This window comes from Hemicordylus capensis, chromosome 6 (genome assembly GCF_027244095.1).
Source record: "Hemicordylus capensis ecotype Gifberg chromosome 6, rHemCap1.1.pri, whole genome shotgun sequence".
Classification (NCBI taxonomy): domain Eukaryota; kingdom Metazoa; phylum Chordata; class Lepidosauria; order Squamata; family Cordylidae; genus Hemicordylus; species Hemicordylus capensis.
Genome location: NC_069662.1, coordinates 141709293 through 141732382, shown reverse-complemented (window position 1 = coordinate 141732382; position 23090 = coordinate 141709293). Strand labels below are relative to the sequence as shown.

General features: G+C 44.5%; 1 protein-coding gene across 17 annotated transcripts in view; it reads right to left on the bottom strand.

The window, feature by feature from the left end:
• Positions 1 to 217: 217 nt before the first annotated feature.
• KIAA1217 (KIAA1217 ortholog) overlaps positions 218 to 23090 on the bottom strand; it is a 576411-nt gene continuing 553538 nt past the window's right edge. For 10 of the 17 annotated variants that reach the window (XM_053262266.1, XM_053262269.1, XM_053262267.1 and 7 more), the window contains 10 exons: positions 20001 to 20131; positions 18347 to 18494; positions 15061 to 15559; positions 11955 to 12135; positions 11004 to 11155; positions 9678 to 9824; positions 7970 to 8089; positions 3266 to 4834; positions 2621 to 2746; positions 218 to 1947 (listed from right to left, as the gene is read on the bottom strand). In XM_053262266.1, the coding sequence (XP_053118241.1) occupies positions 1435 to 1947; positions 2621 to 2746; positions 3266 to 4834; positions 7970 to 8089; positions 9678 to 9824; positions 11004 to 11155; positions 11955 to 12135; positions 15061 to 15559; positions 18347 to 18494; positions 20001 to 20131 (3586 nt within the window). In that variant the 3' untranslated portion in view covers positions 218 to 1434. Of the gene's footprint in view, positions 2747 to 3265; positions 4835 to 7969; positions 8090 to 9677; positions 9825 to 11003; positions 11156 to 11954; positions 12136 to 15060; positions 15560 to 18346; positions 18495 to 20000; positions 20132 to 23090 lie in introns of all 17 variants that reach the window. The other 7 variants (XM_053262270.1, XR_008309941.1, XR_008309940.1 and 4 more) reach the window with 7 other exon arrangements.

Below are 23090 nucleotides of genomic sequence, written 5' to 3'. Positions count from 1 at the left end.
GATGGCACACCATACCTTTACTGGTGCTAGAAACAATGAATGTGAACCTGACAATGTTGCGTATTTTTCAATCCCATTGATTTTCAACAGGGCAAATCTACACATATACATATTTCATTGAAATCAATGTGACTTAAACATGCTTAACTGCTGGGTCATGTCCATGGTTGCATGTGTCCCATTGTGAAAACTAAATAATTGATTTTTGACAAAATGATACCAAAATGTAAGCATGCAGCCCTTTATTTTTGCAAAGTTTTGTTTTGTTTTGCTCATGTATATTATACTATGGAGTTGTACAAATAAGATATTTACAAAAGAAGACTCTTGCTTTGCTTGCTAACCCTCTCTAACCCTCCCCAAATTCCTCATATTGATAGTTTCCCAAAGCATATTTTAGAAACATGCATAAAATGGACCTTTGGTGTTGAAAACTACTCTATGTGCCCAGCCACATACAGTATTTATTTGTATTTATATATTTATATTTATATATTTATATTATATTTATATACATACACATAAAAGATTTCCATTATACAGAACAGTACATAAGTGTACACTTTTTAAAAAAAAATCCACATTGTTGTACAACATGATTTATCTAGGACTCGGTAAAATGGAAAATGAAGGAAGAGGAGAGTTAGCTAAAAGGAATCAGCAAATGCCTAAATGTAAAAACAATTCTTTTTCTTGACATTGCAAATTATTAAATATAATCTGAATGGCAGTGCAATAGTTACAGTTGCCTCGTACACATCAGGGTCCAGCTTAACTCTTGTCGTTTGTGTAGAGGAAGTGTCCAGCATACCACTATCAAATGTACACTATAATAGTATCAAATGTTTGGCAAAAAAGATTTTTGAAAGTAACCATGAAGTTTTGTTGACAAAAATAGAAATCTGTAACAAATTTGAACAACACTAAAATTAAAGAAAAATATTTTAGTTTCAACTTTATAATTTTGCATTATCACACGATGTTTAGTGCTAGTTCTTGTACTTAAAAATAGCTTTATACAAAACTCAGTTTTTTTTAATACATTTCTTTTCATGCTTCATAGATACATTTCTTTGCACACATACTTTTAGTTCACTCACACCCCTCTGTATTTTTGTAACAGTTTCTGGCTAAAGGACAAAACCAAAAGAACAAAACAAAACAAAACAAAACAAAAAGAAAGAAAGAAAAAGAAAAAGAAAAAAAGAAAAGAAAAAGAAAAAAACCACTCTGGAATTTCAACAGCAATTGATGTTTACAAAACTACTTTTGTCTTTTAATTTATAGCAACCCAGTATTTAGCACAAGTTTAGTCTTAAGCTCAAATGATACAGCAAAGATGGCATCCATCCCCCCAGCTACTACAATATTGGCGGCAATTTCATCAGCAACGGAGAAGCCATTGGTGAACTTGCATGGGGCCGTGTATAGCTTTTAAGATGGTTCCTTGGTGATGGTGGAAGATGTGGTGGGTTTGCTGACACTTCCATTCTGTGACTTGTAGCTGGTGAAGCTGGGTGTGTGGATTGATCGGATGCTCTTCATACCTTGAGTCAATGATGTAGGAGAGGTGGAAGAGGGGGAGGAGAAGGAGGATGAGGAAAAGGGAGATGGAGGCAGAGGGGTTGGCCGGCCATTTTGAGTCTGTATTGAGAATGAAAGAGGATGGTGACCTTTACCTGCGTGAGCTGGATTCTGGAACTTTAAGGAGCCGTTAGAGACAGAAGGGATTAAGGAAGCGGAGTGAGGAGGGCGACCTGTTGAAGGACTGAGGGGGTTAGAAGGAACAGAGACTTTAGTGGGTAGGCTCAGGAGGTTAGTATTATCGCCACTAGGCACAGAGCTACTTTTCCCAGAGGTGGAAGAAAAGGCTGGAATTTTTGAAGCAGATAGGGTAGGGGAAGTAGCCTTATAGTCCCCACCAGCTTTCTTAGCACTTCCATTAGCCTGTAAATAAAGATGGTGGGAGACAGTTTAAGTCAGCATACATGATAAACCAAAAGGGATTGCATGGGAAATTAGATTCACAGAGAATAAGAGTTTAATAGTCTGAAGTCTGCACTACATCTGGAAGCTGTGGACAGGATCTGGTACATCTCCCCCTCCCTCCACACTCCCTGTCTCCCGAAGATTATGTAACAGAAAATGCAGAGTGGGAAGGAAGAAGAGGATATGTGCAAGAATGACACCACAACATCTGGACTGCTCACCAGCTGGGCCATGCAGTGGGATTGTTAGGTGAGGATGGAAATGTTTCAATGTTTGGTTAATATATGCTGGCTGCACTCTGTTAAACAGGGAGTTAGTATCAACGGATTCATCTGAAATGCTTCAAGCAGTAGTTGTTCCTGTTGCTGACATTCTAAGAATCACAGCTGAGGACTGGAACAAAACTCAGAGCGGGAGATGGTTGACTGCAGACATGCACAAGCATGGCCAAAGGATAACGCTACCGTCAGATGCCCCCCAAGCCCTGGATTTCCAGTTCCAGATTTCAATGGGAAGACAAAGTCCGTTATTTGGTATTATCCAAGTCGGTCAACTTGACTTACACATTTACCAAAAAACCACACACACAGCTTTAAGTCCATCCCAAGATTTGGTTTTAGGGTAAAACTACCTGTCTGTACTGGCGTTGATCCTGAAGCTTGTGCTGTTTGCTTGTTTTGTCCATGCTTCCTTGTTGTCTACTTTTTGTGGCTGTGGGGACTGGCATACGGCTTGTCTGTGAAGTGCTGGCTGAGCCCTGTGAGAAAGGTTGGGGTGCAGGGGAAAGAGAGAGACACAAGGGAAAGGTGGGGGTAAGCAATGGTTCACTCGTCCACAGGGAGGATCACACACCATGGGCAAAGCTGCTTTACATGATAAGCCAAAGCCCTCCATGCATGGGAAGCACCAAAAGAATCCACATCACAAGTCACAGGGCTGGTGTTAATTCCAGGAATCAAACACAGAGATAAATACTCAACTACTGATCAACCTAAATTTAATTGTCAGACCTGGATACTCTTGCACCCACAGCAAGATATTGATCAAGGTTCCCTCAATTGCCCATCACCAAATCAGCAGGAGAGATTATATATAAATAAATAAATATATATATATATAAACCACACAGTCTATTAGCTGTTAGACACCTAGTGGATGCACCAAACAAGCCACCCGAAAGGAAGCAAACCAATCAGAAGACACCTCTTGCTTAATGGCGATTATTATTGCAGATTTTAGAAAGCAGCTGAAGTTGTGATTTCTCATACTAAAGTACCTTACGTGAAGTTGATGGGATTGATGAAGGGGATTCTACATCAATATTAGTCTCTTCCGGCACTATGGGTTCTTTTGGTGAGAAAAAACCAGGGACAGTGGTGCCCTCCAATGGGCATGTAGCTTCAGGGACGGATTTTGGACTCATCTCACTAATGGTGCTCTCCAACTGCTTTATGGTCTGCTCCAAGCTATCCAGAGTCCGATATGTATTCTTTCTAATCTCATCAGTCCTAGACGTCTGTGGCCTGGTGTTCGGCTCTTGCTTCCCAGAATCATGGTCTGGCTGAGAACTAGGGATTTCAAACCTCTTAGCTTCTTTGTGCTGTTTCAGAGTACCATCTTCCTCTTCCTCTTCGTACACCACAACCTGCAATGTTTTCTTGCCAGTTTTAGTTCCCGTCCGTATGGCCTGAGTAAGAGCAGCTAGCTGCTTTTTAGGAAATTTAAATTTAAACTTTTTCTTAGAATCAGAAGCATCCAGCTTTGATTCTGGATGTGGCCCATACATGTAACCTGGTTTCACTAGATCTGTATTGTCTATTTCCTGTCCTTCAGAGAGTTTAATAGGTGTTGTAGAATCCGATGGAGAATGGAGTGCAAACTGTTGTTTGAATCTATGATCAGCTCTCGGCATCCTCTTACTTTCGATCATTTCTAAATTCTGAGCATCCAGCATGTCAGATCCTTCTTCATCTTCTTCTGCCTCTTCTTCTATCTTCTCCTCTGTCATCATTTTCTCCAGCTCTTCATCACATTCCTCAAATATTGTAGAAAGTCTTTTATAAGCTGATCTGATATCCATTGGCTCATCAAAAATGATGATAACTGGTTTTTTGTCCATGCAAACAACGGGTTCTTCGCTGTCAGGATTCTCTGGCATGCCTTGTTGGGATGCCTTTTCCTTTTTGGAATCAATGTTCACAGTCTGCACATCATCTCCCTTCTGGTTGACTATATCGTGGACTTCCCCGCTTGACAGAACCTGGACTGCTGTTCTGGTGATCATGAAAGCAATGTTCTCTGAGGGTGGGCTTTCATCACCTGGAGAACTAGCAGGTGACTCTACTTCATCAATATTATTTAAGGTGATGTTCCTTGATACTTTATGCCTTAGGATGACAGGACCATAACCACTAGCAGGCACTTCTTGCTTGTGTGGTAATTTAGGAGAGACTGAAATCTCCTGAGTTTGTGAGTCTGTTTGCATGACAAGAGGTGCCCCTTCAACTTCTAGTAGCTCAGTCTGTGAGGAGGCACCATTTCCAGCCTCTCTCACCACACAATAGTTCAGGCTTTGTCTTTCAGTATCTACATTTTGTGCTCCTTCGGGCCCCTTTTTCCTTTTGTTTTCCAGCACGCTGGAGAGGTTTGTGTTTGGCTTAAGAACAGTTTTTGTGGCAGAATCCTTATTCTCCAAAAGCAAATATTTGCTGAAGGTAGTGTTTTCTGTCTTTGAAAAGCTAGCTTTGCTTTCAGTCATGCTGGAAGCATCTGAGACCATCTCTTCCATTCTCCCTTCCGTCTTGTCCATGGGATGGTCACTATCTTTTGTTGCCTCCCCATACACCTAGGGGGAAGAGTTGCATTACTTAGTTACTGATGGATATAACTTTTTCAAAGGCCGGGACTATTTCCCCCCATTAACTGGCACATCATCAGATAAGGCACAGATAATGCGAATGTGCCACTCTCTACCTCAACGCAGAGCCATTTCCACAGTCTTCATCTGATCTCTGTACCTCTTCAGGAGATAATTCCAAATTCTAGTAGGACGACGAATTAAACCGTATAGTATTATGCATGTAGACAGCATGGATTCTAGCTGGAGATGATCCTTTAAACAACCCCTCTATGGAGCTTATGTCCTGATACATTGGTCACCATTTGTAAAACACTGGTTTCATCTTGGCCTGAAGTACATCCCTCCCACCCCGGATGGTTTGGCATCTATTAATACAGGAAGTTTTGCTAAGCTTTGGCTCAAAATAAACCACAAGGAATGCAATAATTCTACATTACATAGCTCAGTATGTTAACTGGGCCCTTTCTCCAAACTGGCTAGCTCAGGGCGATCTGTTCCTCTGTACAACTATTGGACTAGATTGTTTTGCCCAAATATTATGGGCATGTCTATGTTAGCTGATGTTTGGAGCTTAAATTCTTGCAGTGTTTGGAGACAGAAGGGTTGCAGAAGGGTTGTATGAACACACTCACTTCACCAAGCCTGGACTCCCTTCCTAAGAAAGGGCTCGCTTGAAGAAAAAGCAGCATATTACCCATGACCCATTAACAAGTTGGCATAGACGAATTGCAGGATATGGATAAAGGGGCAGCAGTCAAGGAAGCATTGCAGGCTCTTATCACAGGAAGAAATAACTGGATTATGTTGTGCAATCTGAGCAGTGTGGCCACTGAAAATGGATTCAGCAAGCCTGCTGTCTTAGCTCCACTCACTGCATTAAGTCGCAGAATGAACCTTGTCTTTGCTTTCGAAGCACACTATTTCTAGTTCAGATAGGACCAACAATTGCTACGTAAAAGATGCTTCTTTGATTTTACTGAGGCCAACCTGGCTGCAGAGGGATATGTTATAACAAGATAGATTCAAAAGAGCAAGTTTGCAGCAACGGGTTCGAAACGTAGACTACGATTTGAGATGTTATGCATGTAAATACATCCTGCAACCATTTTGACTGCATAAAAGAGATGCAGCCTCACAGTTCTGGTACAGGGTGGCCACTCAGCTGCAGCAAAAGAATGATCATAGCCCATGGGTCCAAGTGTCAAGTATTCAGCCATAATGAGTTTAATCTCTAAAACTGGAGAAACGGTCCTATTACATAGATGAAAGTAAAGCCATCATAGGTACAAGTGAACAACACCCCCCTGCCTCCCCAGTGCAGATGACTTGATTTTAGAAATATACACCGATCAAAAAACAACACGCTGGAAGAGAACTGTCAGTGAACAAGAGGCGGTTTAAACCTGTTACAACCATGCAGATGTCATTTGTTAGGACAGACACAACAACCCTCAGAAGATCAAATCCCAGAAAAAGATTAGTAAAGTGTCATGCAAACCAAGCCAAAGTCAAGAAAGCAAAGATCTAGGTGGACATTGCATGGACACATTGTTTTGTGATGGTTTTCATATGTTGTCAGCAATATTCTTGCTTTCATGGTCCAGAACCTATGAAATACTATTACCATTTAACATGTATTTAAAGCCAGCGGAGTGCTCCCTGTAGTACAGAACACAGGAGTGGTGACTTACTGTGCATTTATCTTACCATCAGAGATGTGAGCACTCATTAGCTGACATACAGTGCAATGTTACATGTATGTTGAAATATAACATGCACACAGTTGTTCAAGAACGCTCTTGTGCAAGCACAAAAACTGCAGAAATGCAGTTGTGCAACAGTATGGCCACTGGAAACAACGTTGCACAGCACGTCAGCCAATCTGCCTTTGTATTAGCCCCTCAACATTTAATACTAATTTCCGCTAATTACCGCTTTCCAACGCAAGTTTTCAAAGCAGTTTACTGCTCTGTGTATACTAAATGGGGATGGTTCAGCTAGCTCCCTGTCGACGTTTCAGTCTTGGGGTGTTGCATATCAGCTGGGACCGTGTATTCTGCTTTCAGTGCTGCTCCTTTCCCCGGCTCGAGATAGTTTGGGACCTGGACTCCATTGGCCGATCTTTACTGTGGAGGGTGAATGGGTAGGTGGACCAGATACCTTCTAGTCAGTCACCTCCATCTCAGTTGGATTTTCCTCCTGGTGTAGCTTTTGCATTTCTCCACTTCCAATAACTAGCAATGCTATCTATACCCAGTTTTATCTATATCCATCCCAAATTATTATTCTATTATTTAAAATATGGAATTTATTTATTTATTTCTGTGACTTCCACCTGCAGGGAGTTAATACTCTCCTGGTATTGTCAAGTTCCTGGTGCAGAAGAGAAGTAGGATATAAATTTATAATTACTACACTTGCAGTGGAATCCTATATGTAGTTACTCAGAAGTCACACTGTGTTCAGTGATGCTTACTCCCAGCTAAATGTGCATTAGAATGCAGCCTTGGCCTAGTCTTTATCAAAGCAGACACAATTTATTTCAATAGTATCTTTGCTTTAAGGTATTTCCTGTGCTTTACAAAAACTTTAATGACGTAAGCCGCCCAGACCCATTTGAACTGGGTGGTATGTAAATCTAATGTAATGTAATGTAATGTAATCTAATAAAATAAAATAAAATAAAATAAAGCTAAAACTCTTAGGCCTGAAGCAGTTTTAATAAAACAAACACACAAACTGCAGTTCATTTTGCAGAAATTCCAGTTAACATGCTTAAATAGAGTGCCCCTTTCTTGGTCTCAAGAAGACAAACAGTACATCTTAAGTTTCAGACCACATCAGGCACTTTATACAAAAGTTAGTACCCCTCCACAATAGAGGGGGGTGGCAAAAACTTTGATACGCTTTGTTTTTCATTTCATTAATTCTGTTTTTCTAAGGGTTATTAGCATGTTGAGACCCTTGGAGTGGAAGTGCATACTTAGACTAGTGATGAATGAAAACACAGTCGTCATGGCACACAGAGGGTCAGTAACGTACAAGACACAAAGTTAGTCTGGAAGCAAGGAAAGAAGGTGAACCCAGAATATGTGGCAGAATTCAGCATGCCACAATTACCTTCTTCTCCTTTGGATGTGTGAGGGCCACAGGCCTTGTGTCTTTTGTGTGTGTGTCATTTCTGGACTGTTCAACATGACTGTTTGAGTTTACCTCCATGTAAGAGCACTTCTGGAAAGCCTAGGGAATTAAAATATGGCATGTTATCAGTGTTTTCAAGGGTGAGCCAGGCTTCCCTAAGGAGCTGTTAGGACTTACACCGTCTCTTCCACAGTTCACAGGTACATAGGAAGCGGCCATATACAGAGTCAGACCATTGGGGCATCTAGTTCAGTACTGTCTCCACGGACTGGCAGCGGCTTTTCAAGGTTTTAGGCAGGAGCCTTTCCCAGCCCTATCCTGGGGTGAGATGCTGGGGTTAGACCTGGGACCTTGTGCAGATGCCCCAGCCCCAGTGAGCCATGCCAGTCAAGAGTGGGTTGTTGCTTGGGTGGGCCTTGAGAACCAATTCACCAGTCAGGACAATACAAAGAGCAGCATGACACCCTACTTGCGGAGACAATTGACAGTACCGGACACAACGGAAGCACCGCTTCAACCTAATAAATATTTTTGTCTTCCATAAACTGTAATGGGACCAGCGGTCAGAAAGTCGACCTTGCTGGCCTTAAAGGTGCAGTCAGTATAGAACACACAGTACCCAGCCTGGCAAAAATAAGTAGCAGCTAAGTCCCACTATGCTAGCAGAGTTCATTGCCTATCTGCCCTTCACCCAAAGAGTTGTTGTTGTTGTTATTATTATTTTACATTTATATCCTGCTATTCCTCCAAGGAGCCCAGAGCGGTGTACTACATACTTGAGTTTCTCTTTCACAACAACCCTGTGAAGTAGGCTAGACAGAGAGAAGTGACTGGCCCAGAGTCACCCAGCTAGTTTCATGGCTGAATGGGGATTTGAACTCGGGTCTCCCCGGTCCTAGTCCAGCACTCTAACCACTGCACCACGCTGGCTGATGATATAGGGTGATATATAGAGTTCTCCCCTATTATCCTCCCAATAATGCTGCGGCTGAGAGACAGTGACTTGCCCAAAGTCACCCAGGAAGCTTTATAGCTGAGCAGGGATTTGAACCCAGGTCTCCCTGGTCAAAGTCCAACACCATAACCACTACACCACACTGCTTTCAGTGTATGCACATCTCACGTAAAGAAAAGAAAAAAGAAGCCTTTTGCATTGCAATGACCATCTAGACTTGCTGGTTTTAAGACCTGAAAAATCTTTCTTGTGCTGACGAAAGGATTAAACCTGAATGTTTGGCATATTTATTGTCATGGATTATCCAATGCTTCTTATTCAACTCCCGTTTTTCCTGGCATGAACTAAATGGTAGCTGGATAGAACATGTGTGCACCCACCCAGTTTAGAAACTCTCCAACACTCACCCCATCCAGTTGCATCTGAGACCTTGTCTAAACCTAGTCTGGGAACACCTGACCTCACCTGACCTCTTCCCTGCATACTGGGCAGGATGCAGACTGTCACGCCTAAGCAGCATTGAAACCAAGAAGTCATGACTCACTCAAGACCCCTTCATTTCAATGGGACCTAGTTGTGATTAACTTAGTCTAGATTCTGTCCAGTCTCAAAAGCACCTCCCATTCATTTGGGTAGGATTTATACTCATTTCCCCGGGCCAGTGTTTTGGCTACAGAAGTGCCTGCTATCATTCTAGGTCCGTGTCTTTATGCCCAGACTCATAACACACACCTGTAATTCTGCCATTATTCTGTCTCCTTCTTCCTCCTCCTCTTCTTTTGCAGGTGGAACTATGCCCATAAGGAGGGATTGAGGAGAAGCATGATCTTCTTTCGGTACTTTGGGCTGTCCTCCTTGACCGGCATCTTCACTGCTTTCCTATGAAGTGTAACAAGCCATATGTGATGTGTGTGTGGGTGTGTATACCATTTGACAAACAGCTCTGTAAAAACAAATGCAATAATTCCCTCTACCAGTATTTTCTTTTTAATTTTGTGTGTGTGTGTGGGGGGGGGGGAAATGCTACCCCACACCACAAAAGAAATTAATCCCTGAATATAATTTTTTATATCTGACAGCACAAACTGTACCATTCTCTATAACAGACATGTGAAAGAAAGATTGTTCTGTATCTTTCCTTTTGGGAGACCTCGAAAGCAACAGATGGCAAAGGCAAGCCAACAAGAACTCACTTAAAAGGTTTCTATGGAACTGTTCTGTCTGATTGATCTTGTTCATCTGCATAAAGTATGTGTCTTCTTTCAAATTAATGTTAATCTCTTAGAGACATGTAGAATGAAAGCTTATGATTTGCCTTCTACATTACTGTTGCTGAACTACAACTCCTATCATCCCCAGACACAATAAATTGAGTTTTTAAGGACTGCACCCCCGAAATCAGGGGGTGGAGGGGCAAAGGCAACCCACAGGGCCAGAGAATCCACACAGGAGGCCATGTTTATCCCATCCCACATTTGGGGGGTGCAGTCCTCAAATATCAGTCCAAGAGCTGGCTTGGAGAGATCTTCTCTCCAAGTCTGCTCCTGGGCTGATTTAAAGGGACCTTGGAAATTGTGTGGGGGTGGGGGTGGGGGTTGTCAAAAACAATCCACCACTGGAGACTCTCTAGCCCTGTGAGTCCCTCATGTGGGGCTGCCTTTATCTCCCCTTCCCCTTATTTCAAAGGTGCTGTCCTGAAAATCACCGACATTCTGTCGGCAAAATGTTGGCATTTCAATCCGATTCCAACCAGGCAACAATTTTGCTGCAGATAATTTCTCTGTTGGGTCTGGTTAGGTTGGATCATATCCAATATTCCTTACAGTGCACAGGCCTAATGAATCCCACTGGTTGAATTGTACGATTGTGAGACGCATCTTTTGGGTGACTTCTCATCATTGGCCTTACATCCCCCTCCCCTTCAACAACTGGATTTATGTTGGTGACTACCATAAGAAAGACATGTTTTCCATGCTAAAAACGGAAACATCTTCACCCCTATCCTGAAAACATAGATGCCAAACATCTGATTTTCCTAAGCTGACTCAGTCACCAGACCTTGACGATTGTGTTGTCTTTTCTGGCCATGTAGCTGATTTCACCCAGTCTTGTGCTTAGTCCAGATCCTACCAGGTAGGTGCGGCGTGGAGGTGGAGGAGGTGGAGACTTTACTGGCTTTTCGGTCTCCTGTTCTGCTTTTGGAGTCTCTTCTGAAAATTAAAGATGTGCTGTTATTGGAAATGCTGCGGCCCACAAGATGCTTAGTGTTATGGCTCTGTAACACTGTGCCCTTGGACTGCTATGGAGTCAGAATGCAGCCCTGACACTGGTAAGAGGCAGTGCTTCCATAGTTTGACCAATTGTCATGAATGGGGGAAAGTATGGCTCTTGTGTCCCATTGTCGTGAATGGGGGGGGCCTGCAGAAGTACTGCTAGCATTTCCCATTGCTGTGAATGGGGAAAACTACAAAATGACTGTTAGTGCTTCCTAGTGTCATGAATGGGGGAAATGACACAAGTACAGCTAGCGTTTCCCATTGTTGCAAATGGAGGAAACTGCAGCAGTATTGCTAGTGCTTCCGCCTGTTCTTACTAGCATTGGGGCAGCGTTCTGTCTCCGCAGCAGCTCTGAGCAGCACAGTGTTATGGGGCCCAAAAGCTGTGCATAATGTGGCCAAGTGGTTTTTAAAATATAGCCTGCTACTCAGAGTTCAGAATGATATGTTTCAGGATCGCAACAGAAAAGACTATGAGCACCTGATATGTGCCCTTATTGAATCAATGGGACTGAAATGTGGTTACATTTGGCAGCCTATGCCCAACATTCTGCAATACCTCTTATTTTTAATAAGACAGAGGCTCCCTACTAAATTTCTTCCAGTAAGTTCCTATATAAGATTTGGAACTCAGAAATTGCTCCCTAATATTTCCTTTCACATATAAAAGGAGGCCAAAAGGGCCCAATCCCCCAAATACCTCAATATCTTGCTGTGCTGTATCGAACCTTACCAGAGACTTCTAATTTTTCTGCTGCATCAGCTTTTGAAGAGACAGGTGCTTGTGGAGGCATCTCGAGGTTTGGGATTGATTTCATGATATTTGCTTGTGCTTCTTCTAAGAGTTTTTCAAACTCCTTTCCATTGTAGTGATCTAGGTTTTGTCTTTTCTCTTCCCATTTCTTCTCTGCTTTCTAATGGGAAATGCATAAGCACATTAATCTTTTAAATGCTGCTTTGGTTTCATTCTCTATAGGCACTTCCATTTATAAAATGTGTATTAATCAAAACTGCAGAGATGTTTTTAGTTCTACCAGCTGGCTCTGCCAAGCATCTGCCCTGTGCATGATTTCCTATCGGCAGATGCCTATGAGATATTCAGTCTCCTTCTGGCTGCATTTGTATGCCATGTTAAAAACAAACAAAGCAAAACCCTGAAAATAGGAAGTACTTCTTTACAAAACATGTAGTTAAACTATGGAATTCACTGCCACTGGATGTGGTGATGGACATCGATCTAGGTGGTTTTAAAAGAGGGTTAGACAAATTGATGAAGGATAGGGCTATCAGTGGCGACTAGGTACCTATATATTTCAAGCAGGATCAGAGGAGGCATGCCCTTGAGCACCAGGTGCTAGGGAGCACAAAAGTGGAGAGGCTGGCTGCCCTCTTGCCCATGCTTGCGGACTTCCCAGATGCACCTGGCTGGCCATGGCATGAGACAAGATGCTGGACTGGATGGCCCTTGGACTGATCCAGCCGGTCTTTCCTAACGTTCTTTCGAAAATCTGTACCCAGGCACAATACATTCTGCACATGGTATAAATGATGCAAACTGAGAAAATGTGTGCACGTCCCATTACCTTACATAATGGAGACTGCCATTTTTGTTTGTTTATGGTTTTGGACAATTTATTCTAGCTTTGCTAGCTAAGAAACAGTTAAAGTGATAAGCAGGGAAGGATTTTGCAACCCATTAAGTGGTAGCAGATCTCTCAAGAATGGCAAGAGAAACTCAGCGAGAGGTCAGCTCTGCCCCCGTCTACCACCGAACTGAAGACCACAACTTGATCACTTTAAAGGACCAGAGATTTTTCGCCTGTAAGTTGAAAGCCAAGCTACCCAGAACGGAGATAAACAGTGAAAGCCCAGCTCAACAACTGAACAGAAGAGTGAAATCATACTTTTGTCATACTTATGTCAGCCAATAGAGGGTGACAACTCCAGAACTGCAATGTTAACATACATTTTATTGAAAACTAGAATAGCTACATGCTGATAATTGTTCCCTTAGCTACCAACTAAGTAATTGATGCAATTATGGGACTGACAGTAAAATCTGAGATTTAGAGACATTATTTATTCTACCACCTCCTTCTGAGTAACATATAAGTCCTATTCAGACATTATGTTGTTTGAGAGTACAGATGCCTGTGCACAGGTATGTTTTTGGGTGGATGACTGAACTTGCGTTCATGTTAAATGTGAACCTGGGTACAGGCCCTTTCAAATGCATTGTACAGACAGGACGTCTATTGCTCAGCCTGTGTTCAGCCTAATGTGTGAATAACTTTAACTGCATCCATCTTAAGAGTTCAACAAAATATCTGAATATGACAGACATTATAACACTTCAATGCTTCATGTCTGAATAGGGCTACAGACTCATCGGCATCTGTGGGGGTGAGGAGAGGGGAGTTGCCTTCATGGATAAAACCATTTCCATTGAGGCTTACTTCCAGCTACGTGGGTAGAGGATGGTAACTTTTGCCTCCCCCCCCTCCCCTTTGGGAGGACAGCTGGTCTTGGGGTAAAGGGAAAGTGTGCTGTCGAGTCAGTGACGACTCCTGGCGCCCACAGAGCCCTGTGGTTGTCTTTGGTAGATCTTTGGTAGAATACAGAAGGGGTTTACCATGGCCTCCTCCCATGCAGTATGAGATGATGCCTTTCAGCACCTTCGTTTATTGCTGCTGCCTGATATAGGTGTTTCCCATAGTCTGGGAAACTAGTCTGGAACAATATCAGTGGGGATTCAAACCAGTAACCTCATGCTTGCTAGGCAAGTCATTCCCCCGCTGCACCATTAGGTGGCTTCGGTCTTGCGATAGCAAACATGAATTGTCCTCTTTGCTAAGCAGGGTCCACCCTGATTGCATTTGAATGAGAGACTACATGTGAGCACTGCAAGAGATTCCCCTTAGGGGATGGGGCCACTCTGGGAAGAGCACTTGCATGCAGAAGGTTCCAAGTTCCCTCCCTGACATCTCCAAGATAAGGCTGAGAGAGACTCCTGCCTGCAACCTTGGAGAAGCTGCTGCCAGTCTGTGTAGCCACCACTGGCTATGTGGTGGAAATATCAATGGTCTGACTCAGTAGAAGGCAGCTTCCTATGTTCCTAAAGTCCTATGGATGCCCATGTACCCCACTGGTCAATGTCAGGGGAGAGGAGAGCTGGTCTTGTGGTAGCAAGCATAACTTGTCCCCTTAGCTAAGCAGGGCCCGCCCTGGTTGCATCTGAATGGGAGACTTGATGTGTGAGCACTGCAAGATATTCCCCTCAGGGGATGAAGCTGCTCTGGGAAGAGCAGAAGGTTTCAAGTTCCCTCCCTGGCATCTCCAAGATAAGGCTGAGAGAGACTCCTGCCTGCAACCTTGGAGAAGCTGCTGCCAGTCTGTGTAGCCACCACTGGCTATGTGGTGGAAATATCAATGGTCTGACTCAGTAGAAGGCAGCTTCCTATGTTCCTAAAGTCCTATGGATGCCCATGTACCCCACTGGTCAATGTCAGGGGAGAGGAGAGCTGGTTTTGTGGTAGCAAGCATAACTTGTCCCCTTAGCTAAGCAGGGTCTGCCCTGGTTGCATCTGAATGGGAGACTAGAAGTGTGAGCACTGCAAGATATTCCCCTCAGGCGATGGAGCCACTCTGGGAAGAGTATCTAGGTTCCAAGTTCCCTCCCTGGCTTCTCCAAGATAGGGCTGCGAGAGATTCCTGCCTGCAACCTTGGAGAAGCGGCTGCCAGTCTGTGAAGTCAATACTGAGCTCGATGGACCAAGAGTCTGACTCAGTATATGGCAGCTTCCTAGGTTCCGATGTCCCTGCCAAAAGGCACGTTATACCTCAATCGACAGAGCTCTGTTCCTGGTACTGGCACTGTGCAGCTCTTCGATAAAAAGGCTTTGCATGTTGGAGCCGTTCACTGCCACCCCGGGTGACAGGGGTGCCTGCGCTGGTTGGGTGGCGGCGGTGGTGGTTGCTGCTGCCGTAGATTCTGGCCCGCTGGCGCTTGGGTGGTTTGATGCTGGCGAAACTGCTGCATGGCTGTTTGTCACAGGAGAACTGGGGGCAGGACTGACCAGTGCCGAGGAGTGCTGAGACTGGTGGATGACCACCGGAGAGCTTTGTGCGTGGTGGACTCTCAGGGTGGAGACAGGAACCACTTCGGACTTGAGGGATGGCTCCGTCTGAGCCTCAGCTCCAGCATGCTGCGGAGACGCTGGGCTGTTGGGTAAGTCGTCCTGGTTTTTCAGAACTTCGGCTGCGGTGGCTTTTTCCATGGCATTGTACCGTGCAGCTTGTACAGGATCCACACCCTTCAGCAGGCCATCTGTAACATGCCTGCAAAAGAAAGAACATGCTGGCAAGCTTGCCGAGCAGATGCTGGCGAGTCCTTTGACGGCAGGGCTCCCTCTAGTGTTCCTTTATATGAAGGACAGGGAAGCCCAAAATGTCCAGCTCTGCATGTGGGAGCGTAGGATTAAAGATTTGATTATACATTTTCGGGGGGTGGGGGGCCATGAAACTGCTTTGCAAAATTATGGCAACAAATAGGCAACATAGAAACATACAATACTCCCTGATCTCACATAGTTGTGTCAATCCATCAGGGATACCAAGCAGCAGCAGTCCAGAAGGTCGAAGTGCAAATTTATCTTAAAGCAGGTACATCCACCTTTCATTAATATGTCCGAAGCAGCTAAAATTGTTTTTTTTTTTTTTTAAATTGTAAACCGCCCTGAGCCATTTTGGAAGGGCGGTATAAAAATCAATCAATCAAACAAACAAACAAATTAGGAGAGCAGGATAAAACCGGCCAGGAAGATAATGTAATGCAGCCATCGCTCACTGGAAGAGCATCGTCTTTGCATGCAGAAGGTCCCAGGTTCAATCCCAGGCATGTCCAGGTAGGGCTGAGAAACAGCCCTGCCTGAAACTCCGGAGAGTCGCTGCCAGTCAGTGTAGACAATGCTGAGCTTGACGGACCAAGGGTCTGGCTCAGTATAAGGTAGCTTCCTATGTTTCGAAAAATTTCATCACAGAATAAAAGTTTGCAAGTACAGAAATATCTTTGCCCAATGGCAAAAAGCCACCAGAGAGGGGGTGAAATAGGCCTCCCCAGGAAGGGTGGGCAGTTGTAGAAAAGGCTCTCTTTTGTCCTAACACAATTCAGACATCGCTAGTAGATAGGGATGTGCCCAAAGTGGTTTGGCGCCTCCTTAGGCAAGCGCCAAACCAGCTCAGGCACCTGCATCCGAACCGGTTTGGCCAGGCGGGGGTCGGCTCCTTTACAAACCAGGCAAGCAGATCCTTACCTGCTCCTCCGATGGCCCACCACTTTCCCGGGTGCAGCGCTCTCTTTCCAAAAGGCCACGCGTGGCTGCAGCGCTGCTTCCAGCAGCCTACGTGTGGCGCCAGCATGTACATGGCCACTGCGCCTGCCTCCTCACCTGCTCCTGCACTGCCCCAGTGCTTTTCCAGGCGTGGCACAGGAGCAGGTAAGGACCTGCTCACCTGGGTTTTAAAGGGGCCGATCTCCACCCGGTCCACGGCTGCCCAAGCTGGTTCAGGCACTTCCCTACCAGTAGACAATTCAGCAAGCACAATTCAGACATTGTCAGCAGATGGAGGACAGTCTCTAAAAGCGATCTTAATAACCGGGCAGACTCCTATGTTGCGGGGACATGTTGTCAGGCCAGAGACCTGGCTCATCGAATATATCTGGAATCCTGCAAGACCTGCTAGCTGATCTGGTTCTTTGGGCGATGGCACAGCAAAGAGAGAGAGGTGACCGGGTTGTCCTTTGGCAGGGACTCACCTGGAAGCGTAACAGTTGCAGCATCGGGGGGATAAAAAAAGCCTCCGACTCACTGATTAGGGCAGGTCTGCACAGCATAAGGCCAGTGGGCCACATCCAGCCCCAGGACTTTTTTGGTGGCCCTCAGGTAGAGATATCCTGCAGTAACAGCAGGAACCATGAAAAACTCTCGATGTGACCTGCTGACAGTCAGCAGCTACTGCTGCCATTGTTTCTATGATTTCCTGCTGGGGGCTTTCCAGCCTAGCTGCTCAACAGCAGCAAAATGCCTCCATTCAGGCAAGTCACATTGAAAACGTAAATAGTAGGGGGAGCAGTCTCGCAGCAACTAACCCCCCACCCAAACCAACAACTTCCTTACGCCGAATATACCACGTCCTAGCTCTATATCACCGCAATTAAATCAAAGACAAGGCTTATTCAGCGAAATGGTAGCCATACAAGTGAATACTTTCCCAGCCTCCTCTGAAAAATTGCCCAATTTTTTGCTGGTGAAACTCTTCATGAAAACTGTCCCCACACTTTGGCTAACCCTAAAACTGGCATGAAACTGATATATTGGTCCGGTTGCAGTTGTCACTGGCTTGCTTAGTAGCGATCCAAAACCAGGCCTTCTCTACAGCTGCCCCGCAGCTCTGGAACACACTCTCAAAAGAAGTTAGAGTCTTCCCATCTCTGGTTGTTTTTAAACAGCTTTTGAAGACACACCTGTTTTATCAGGCTTTTAGTGTATGATGTTTTGGGGGTTTTAAATTTTATTTATGGTAAATTTAATCTGTTTTATATGATTTTTAGGTTTTAGCTGCTGTTTGTTTCAGTTTGTAAACTGCCCTGAGATTTTATATGGGGCAGTATATAAATGCGATAGATAGATAGATAGATAGATGCTTAGGGACATAGAAAGCTGCCATATACTGAGTCAGACCATTAGCCATCTAGCTCAGTATTGTCTACACAGACTGGCAGTGGCTTCTCCAAGGTTGCAGGCAGGAGTCTCTCTCAGCCAAATCTTGGAGATGCCAGGGAGGGAACTTGGAACCTTCTGCATGTAAGCCTGCAGATGTTCCTCCTGTCCTGTGCTTATTTAAGGTGTGGCGTAGTAGCGCATTATACTAACATATAATCTAGGTGCAGCAGGCCAGGCTGTGGCAGTGCTTCTACTGTCTTCTGGAATTATTTTCTCAGGGGGCTTAAATAAAAAATATGGATTTTTAAATATCTCAGACAAATCTCAAATTCGTCTGAAAACCCTGTTCAGACAAATTTTAAAAAGAAATAAAACAAAAGAAAAGAAAAGAAAAGAAAAGCACCTCCGGAGGTTAGTAAGCGTATCAGTCATGTTGCGGACTCTCTTCAGCAGGATGTCCAGTTTATGGGGCTCCTCCTTCAGAAACCTCACAGCTTCTACCTCAATGCGGAGTATGGCCCGCATTTTATTCTGCAATGTTGGAAATTCACCTGCAAAGATAAGAACCATAAAGCACTTTTTAAAAGTGTTGGGAGACTAACGTGTGCTTAAGATTCACCCACAACCACCTTTGAAATGCACATTCTTCTCAACTACAGGTGAGGAAAGACAGATTGGCAGACACTCTGGAGTCTGATGAGTATGAACAATATTTCTGTCTTCTAAATTAAAAACAGTTAACATAACCAATTAATGAACAAGAACAACAATGAACCCCAGCAACAAAACATAAACGGTCCAGCCTCAAACTGCTGTTGAGTATGTGGAACAGTCTCCAGTCACTGATAATCGTCAAATAGTTTCTTGAGCAGTTCTTTCAGTATCTGTTTCTCTGGTGTTTCCACACTTCCTTTGCTTTCTGACAACTTGTCTACCTACTTCCTACTCTTCTCCTCTGTCAGGTCTCTCTTTTTCTCATCCCCTTAAAAGGCCAAACAGCCTCCAGCTGCTGTTGGACTACAACTCCCATCATCCCTAGCCACAGTGACCAAGAGTCAGAGAGGATGGGAGCATGTTGTGAAGCACTACGGTATGAGAAGGGGAAGTCAACCCCTTTCCACAACACTATTTATTCAGTGAAACTTCCTCCTAAGCTGATATTTGTCCCATTAGGGAAGATGTACTGTACATAGGAAACACATGTAAGTTTCCTCTAGCAGAGCAAATAACTCTGTGGTGGTGGTGGTATTTCATTGGGAAAGCCGAGAAGGGATAAAGGGTTAACTTCCCTCTTCCTCCAGCATTGCAGCCCCAATCTGAATTCCCTTCCTCCAGCTAGTGGCTGTCATCCGGACTAAGTTGCTCATGAGTAGTCCCACTGAAATTAGTAGGACAAATTAATCATGACTAAATTAACTCATTAATTTCAATGGGACTACTCATGAGTAACCTAGTCTGGATGACAGCCACTGTTTGCTAGCATGGAAAGTGACAGATACTCCAGCCATGGATTTCCACCATCTGGTTAGGCCCTAACTCTCACCAGCCGAAGTATTTTCCACTGGCTCATTCTATGGCCCTCAGCCTCCTGCTTCACTTAATCTGCACTTTATTTTTTTTAAAATTATATTATATTATTTAAAATATTTATACCCCACCACTCCAATACACTACTGCTCGGGGCGTCTCACAACATTAATAAAATAGATATAATGTAAAATAAAAGATTAACAAAGATCCACATATTAGAAGACCAGAATAAAACCACATTTAAAAACAATTTTAAAAAAAGTTTCAAAAGTTATTAATAAAAAGCTAAAAACTGATATAACCCTCATAGCAGTAGTATTATGGCAGCACCTGAGTCCCCCCTCCAAATGGGAATGTAATGGTCAGGTCGATGCCCCAATCCTGAACTCATTTACTTGGAACAAAGTCCTACTGATCTCAGTGGAACGGACTTGCAGACACGCCTGCTTCCAGTTGGGGCACAAGAGAGAGAGGGGCTTCCACCTCTGCAACGTATTTAAATCAATGTAAGAAAACCCAAAAGGCACCTTTGAGGGTGGCAACAGCTTCTCCAACTTGCCGCAGGAGGAAAGCTCCGTCTTCAACATCTTTCAGTGTGACTATCCGATTCGCTGCCATAGACTCCTTCTTCAGTTCTTCAACAAAACTTTCGAGCTCACTGTTTGTTTTTTAAAGGAAACAATGGGACAGGAGTTTAACTCTAGTTTTGTTTGAGGACGGACATCATAAAAAATAAGATCCCTTCTCTGCGTTTCTGGTGCCTTGGTAGTTATCCTATAGGCAACAGATAGGGGGCTTTTCCGGGGGACTTTTTCCAGGGGTGGGTGGGGTCAAAGCCAGAAATCTAATATCCCCCACCCTGGGAATATGCCCCATTGAATTCAATGGGAATTGGCTCCATCCGAGGGGTGGGGGGAGAACTGCCCCCTCTTGCCCACCCCTCGCGCCCATGATAGGGGATTGTCGTTCAAATGGGATTATTAATAAAGCAGCTCACCGGGCAGATGTGAATCATGAATCTATACTACACAGGAAAACTTATAAAGAATCTTCTATAGGTTAAGCTGCCTTATAGAGAGGCAGACCATGAGTCGATCCATCTTGGTAGTGTCTAGACAGATTGACAGCAGTTCTTCAGGTGGGTCTTTCTTAGCCCTACCTGGGGATACTAGGGATTGAACCTGGGACTGCCTGTCTGCAAGGCAGATACTCTTCCTCTGAGCTATGGTCCTTCCCCTACGAACTCTCAGATAAAAGCTGGAGGAACTGTGTGTTTCCACGGAATCGGAAATTCCATTCACCGCAATCACACTGTGTTTTACATAGCCCACATATACGTGAGCTGAAACAGACAAGCCAAGAGCCTCAAAATAGCCCAGGGTTCTGGTTCCCTGCTTTGTTCTCTGATACATCTTTTGATAACGTTAAAAAAAAAAGAGAGAGAGAGAGAAACATGAATTAAGATATTTGTATCTTCAAATTATTGCTTATCCCAGAGGTTCCCAATCTTGGGTCCCCAGTGGTTGCTGGACCACAACTCCCATCATCCCCAGTCACAGTATAGCGGGGGATGATGGGAGTTGTAGTCCAACAACATCTGGGGACCCCAAGATTGAGAAGCCCTGGCTGATGCAAACCGGTTAAAAGTAAAGTAAAGTGTGCTGTCAAGTCGATTTCGACTCCTGGCACCCCCAGATCTCTGTGGTTTTCTTTCGGTAGAATACAGGAGGGGTTTACCATTGCCATCTCCCTCACAGTATGACTATGCCTTTCAGCATCTATCGCTGCTGCCCGATACAGTACAAGCAGGGTTTCAAACCGGCAACCTTCTGCTTGTTAGTCAAGTATTTCCCTGCTGTGCCACTTGAGGTGACGCAAACAGGTTACAATGTGCTAAATCTACTGTATCACTGAAGATGTAGGACTCGGTGGAGGCAGAATCAGAATGCAATAAACAAAAAGAATAGAAACATGTACTTAACTACATGTACTTAACTACATTAAGGCCACAAATGGAAATTAAATCTTATTTAAAAGACGATAGTGGGGGTGGGGGGCAGAACTTGCTCTTTCCCAGTCCCTTGTGGCTTTAGGAGCATCAATAGCAAAATGAAGGTTTTTAGAGTGTATGGAGAACAATCAATCAAACAAACACACAGATTGCAGTAAAGTGGCTAAGTGGCTCTTAATGTAGGTTAATGGGATGAGGATGGGAGACTGCAGCAGCATAGCAACCACATTTTTGCGCTTCATGCACACCCCTAGATGACACCATCACAAACAACACCCTCAAGGTTTCCCTGTGTGTCACCGGAACTGTACTAAATCTGGTCAAAATCGGTCCCTATTTGCATCTCAAACATCTACACATCTGCCATCTTGAATTGGGGTGGATGATCTCTTTACAAACTATACCATTGAGGTGTCACTACACACACCTGGATGACACGACAACTGTACTAAATTTGGTTCCAATCAGTTAGGTGGTTCGCAAGTTAGCCCACTTGTGCCTCAAACGTTCATGCGTCCGCCATCTTGAACTGGGTCAGATGGCATCATCACAAAGTGCACTGCTGGGGTGTCCTGATGTGCAGCGGCGTAGGGAGCTTGCCTGCGGCCAGAGGATGAAGTGCTGCCAGTGGCTCCCCTGTCCCTTCTGAGTTTTAATCACGCACATCAGACGCAGGGGGCATGGCCAATGCCAGGGCCAGTCAGCAGGGTGTTGAATCACTGACTGGGAGAACCTTTCCCTGCCTCCGGGTCTTTGCCAACAATTCAAAGGGGCAGGGGAGCTGCAGGCAGGACTTTGGCCACAGGCCAGTTCCCTACACCCCTGCACACTGGGACACCACAACAGTGCAGTTTGAGATGATGTCATTTGACCCAGTTCAAGATGGCAGGCACGTGAACGTTTGAGGCGCAAGTAGGCTAACTTGCAAGCTGCCTAACCGGTTACTTTCCTTAAGGAAAGTGGGCTAAAAGGTGGTGGGATTTTTAAAGACAAGTCATGTTCCATACGACGTCTAAATTAGAATGAGAGAGCAGGACACAGGAACATAGGAAGCTGCCATATACTGAGTCAGGCCATTGGTCTATCTAGCTCAGGATTGTCTTCACAGACTGGCAGCGGCTTCTCCAAGGTTGCAGGCAGGAATCTCTCTCAGCCCTATCTTGGAGATGCCAGGGAGGGAACTTGGAACCTTCTGCTCCTCCCAGAGCGGCTCCATCCCCTGAGGGGAATATCTTACAGGGCTCACACATCAAGTCTCCCATTCATATGCAACCAGGGTGGACTGGACTCGACTTAGCTAAGGGGACAAGTCATGCTTGCTACCACAAGACTAGGATGAGAACAAATGGGTTGAAATTACAAGGCAGCAGATTTAGGCTAGAAGTCAAAGAAAATTTTGTAACTGTAAGAGCTGTTTGGCCACCTAATGGTGCAGCAGGGAGGTAACTTGCCTAGAGAGCAAGAGGTTGCTGGGTTGAATACCCGCTGGTATGTTTCTCAGACTATAGGAAAAACCTATATCAGGCAGCAATGATATAGGAAGATGCTGAAAGGCATAATCTCATACTGTGTGGGATATGGCAGTAGTAAACCACTCCTGTATTCT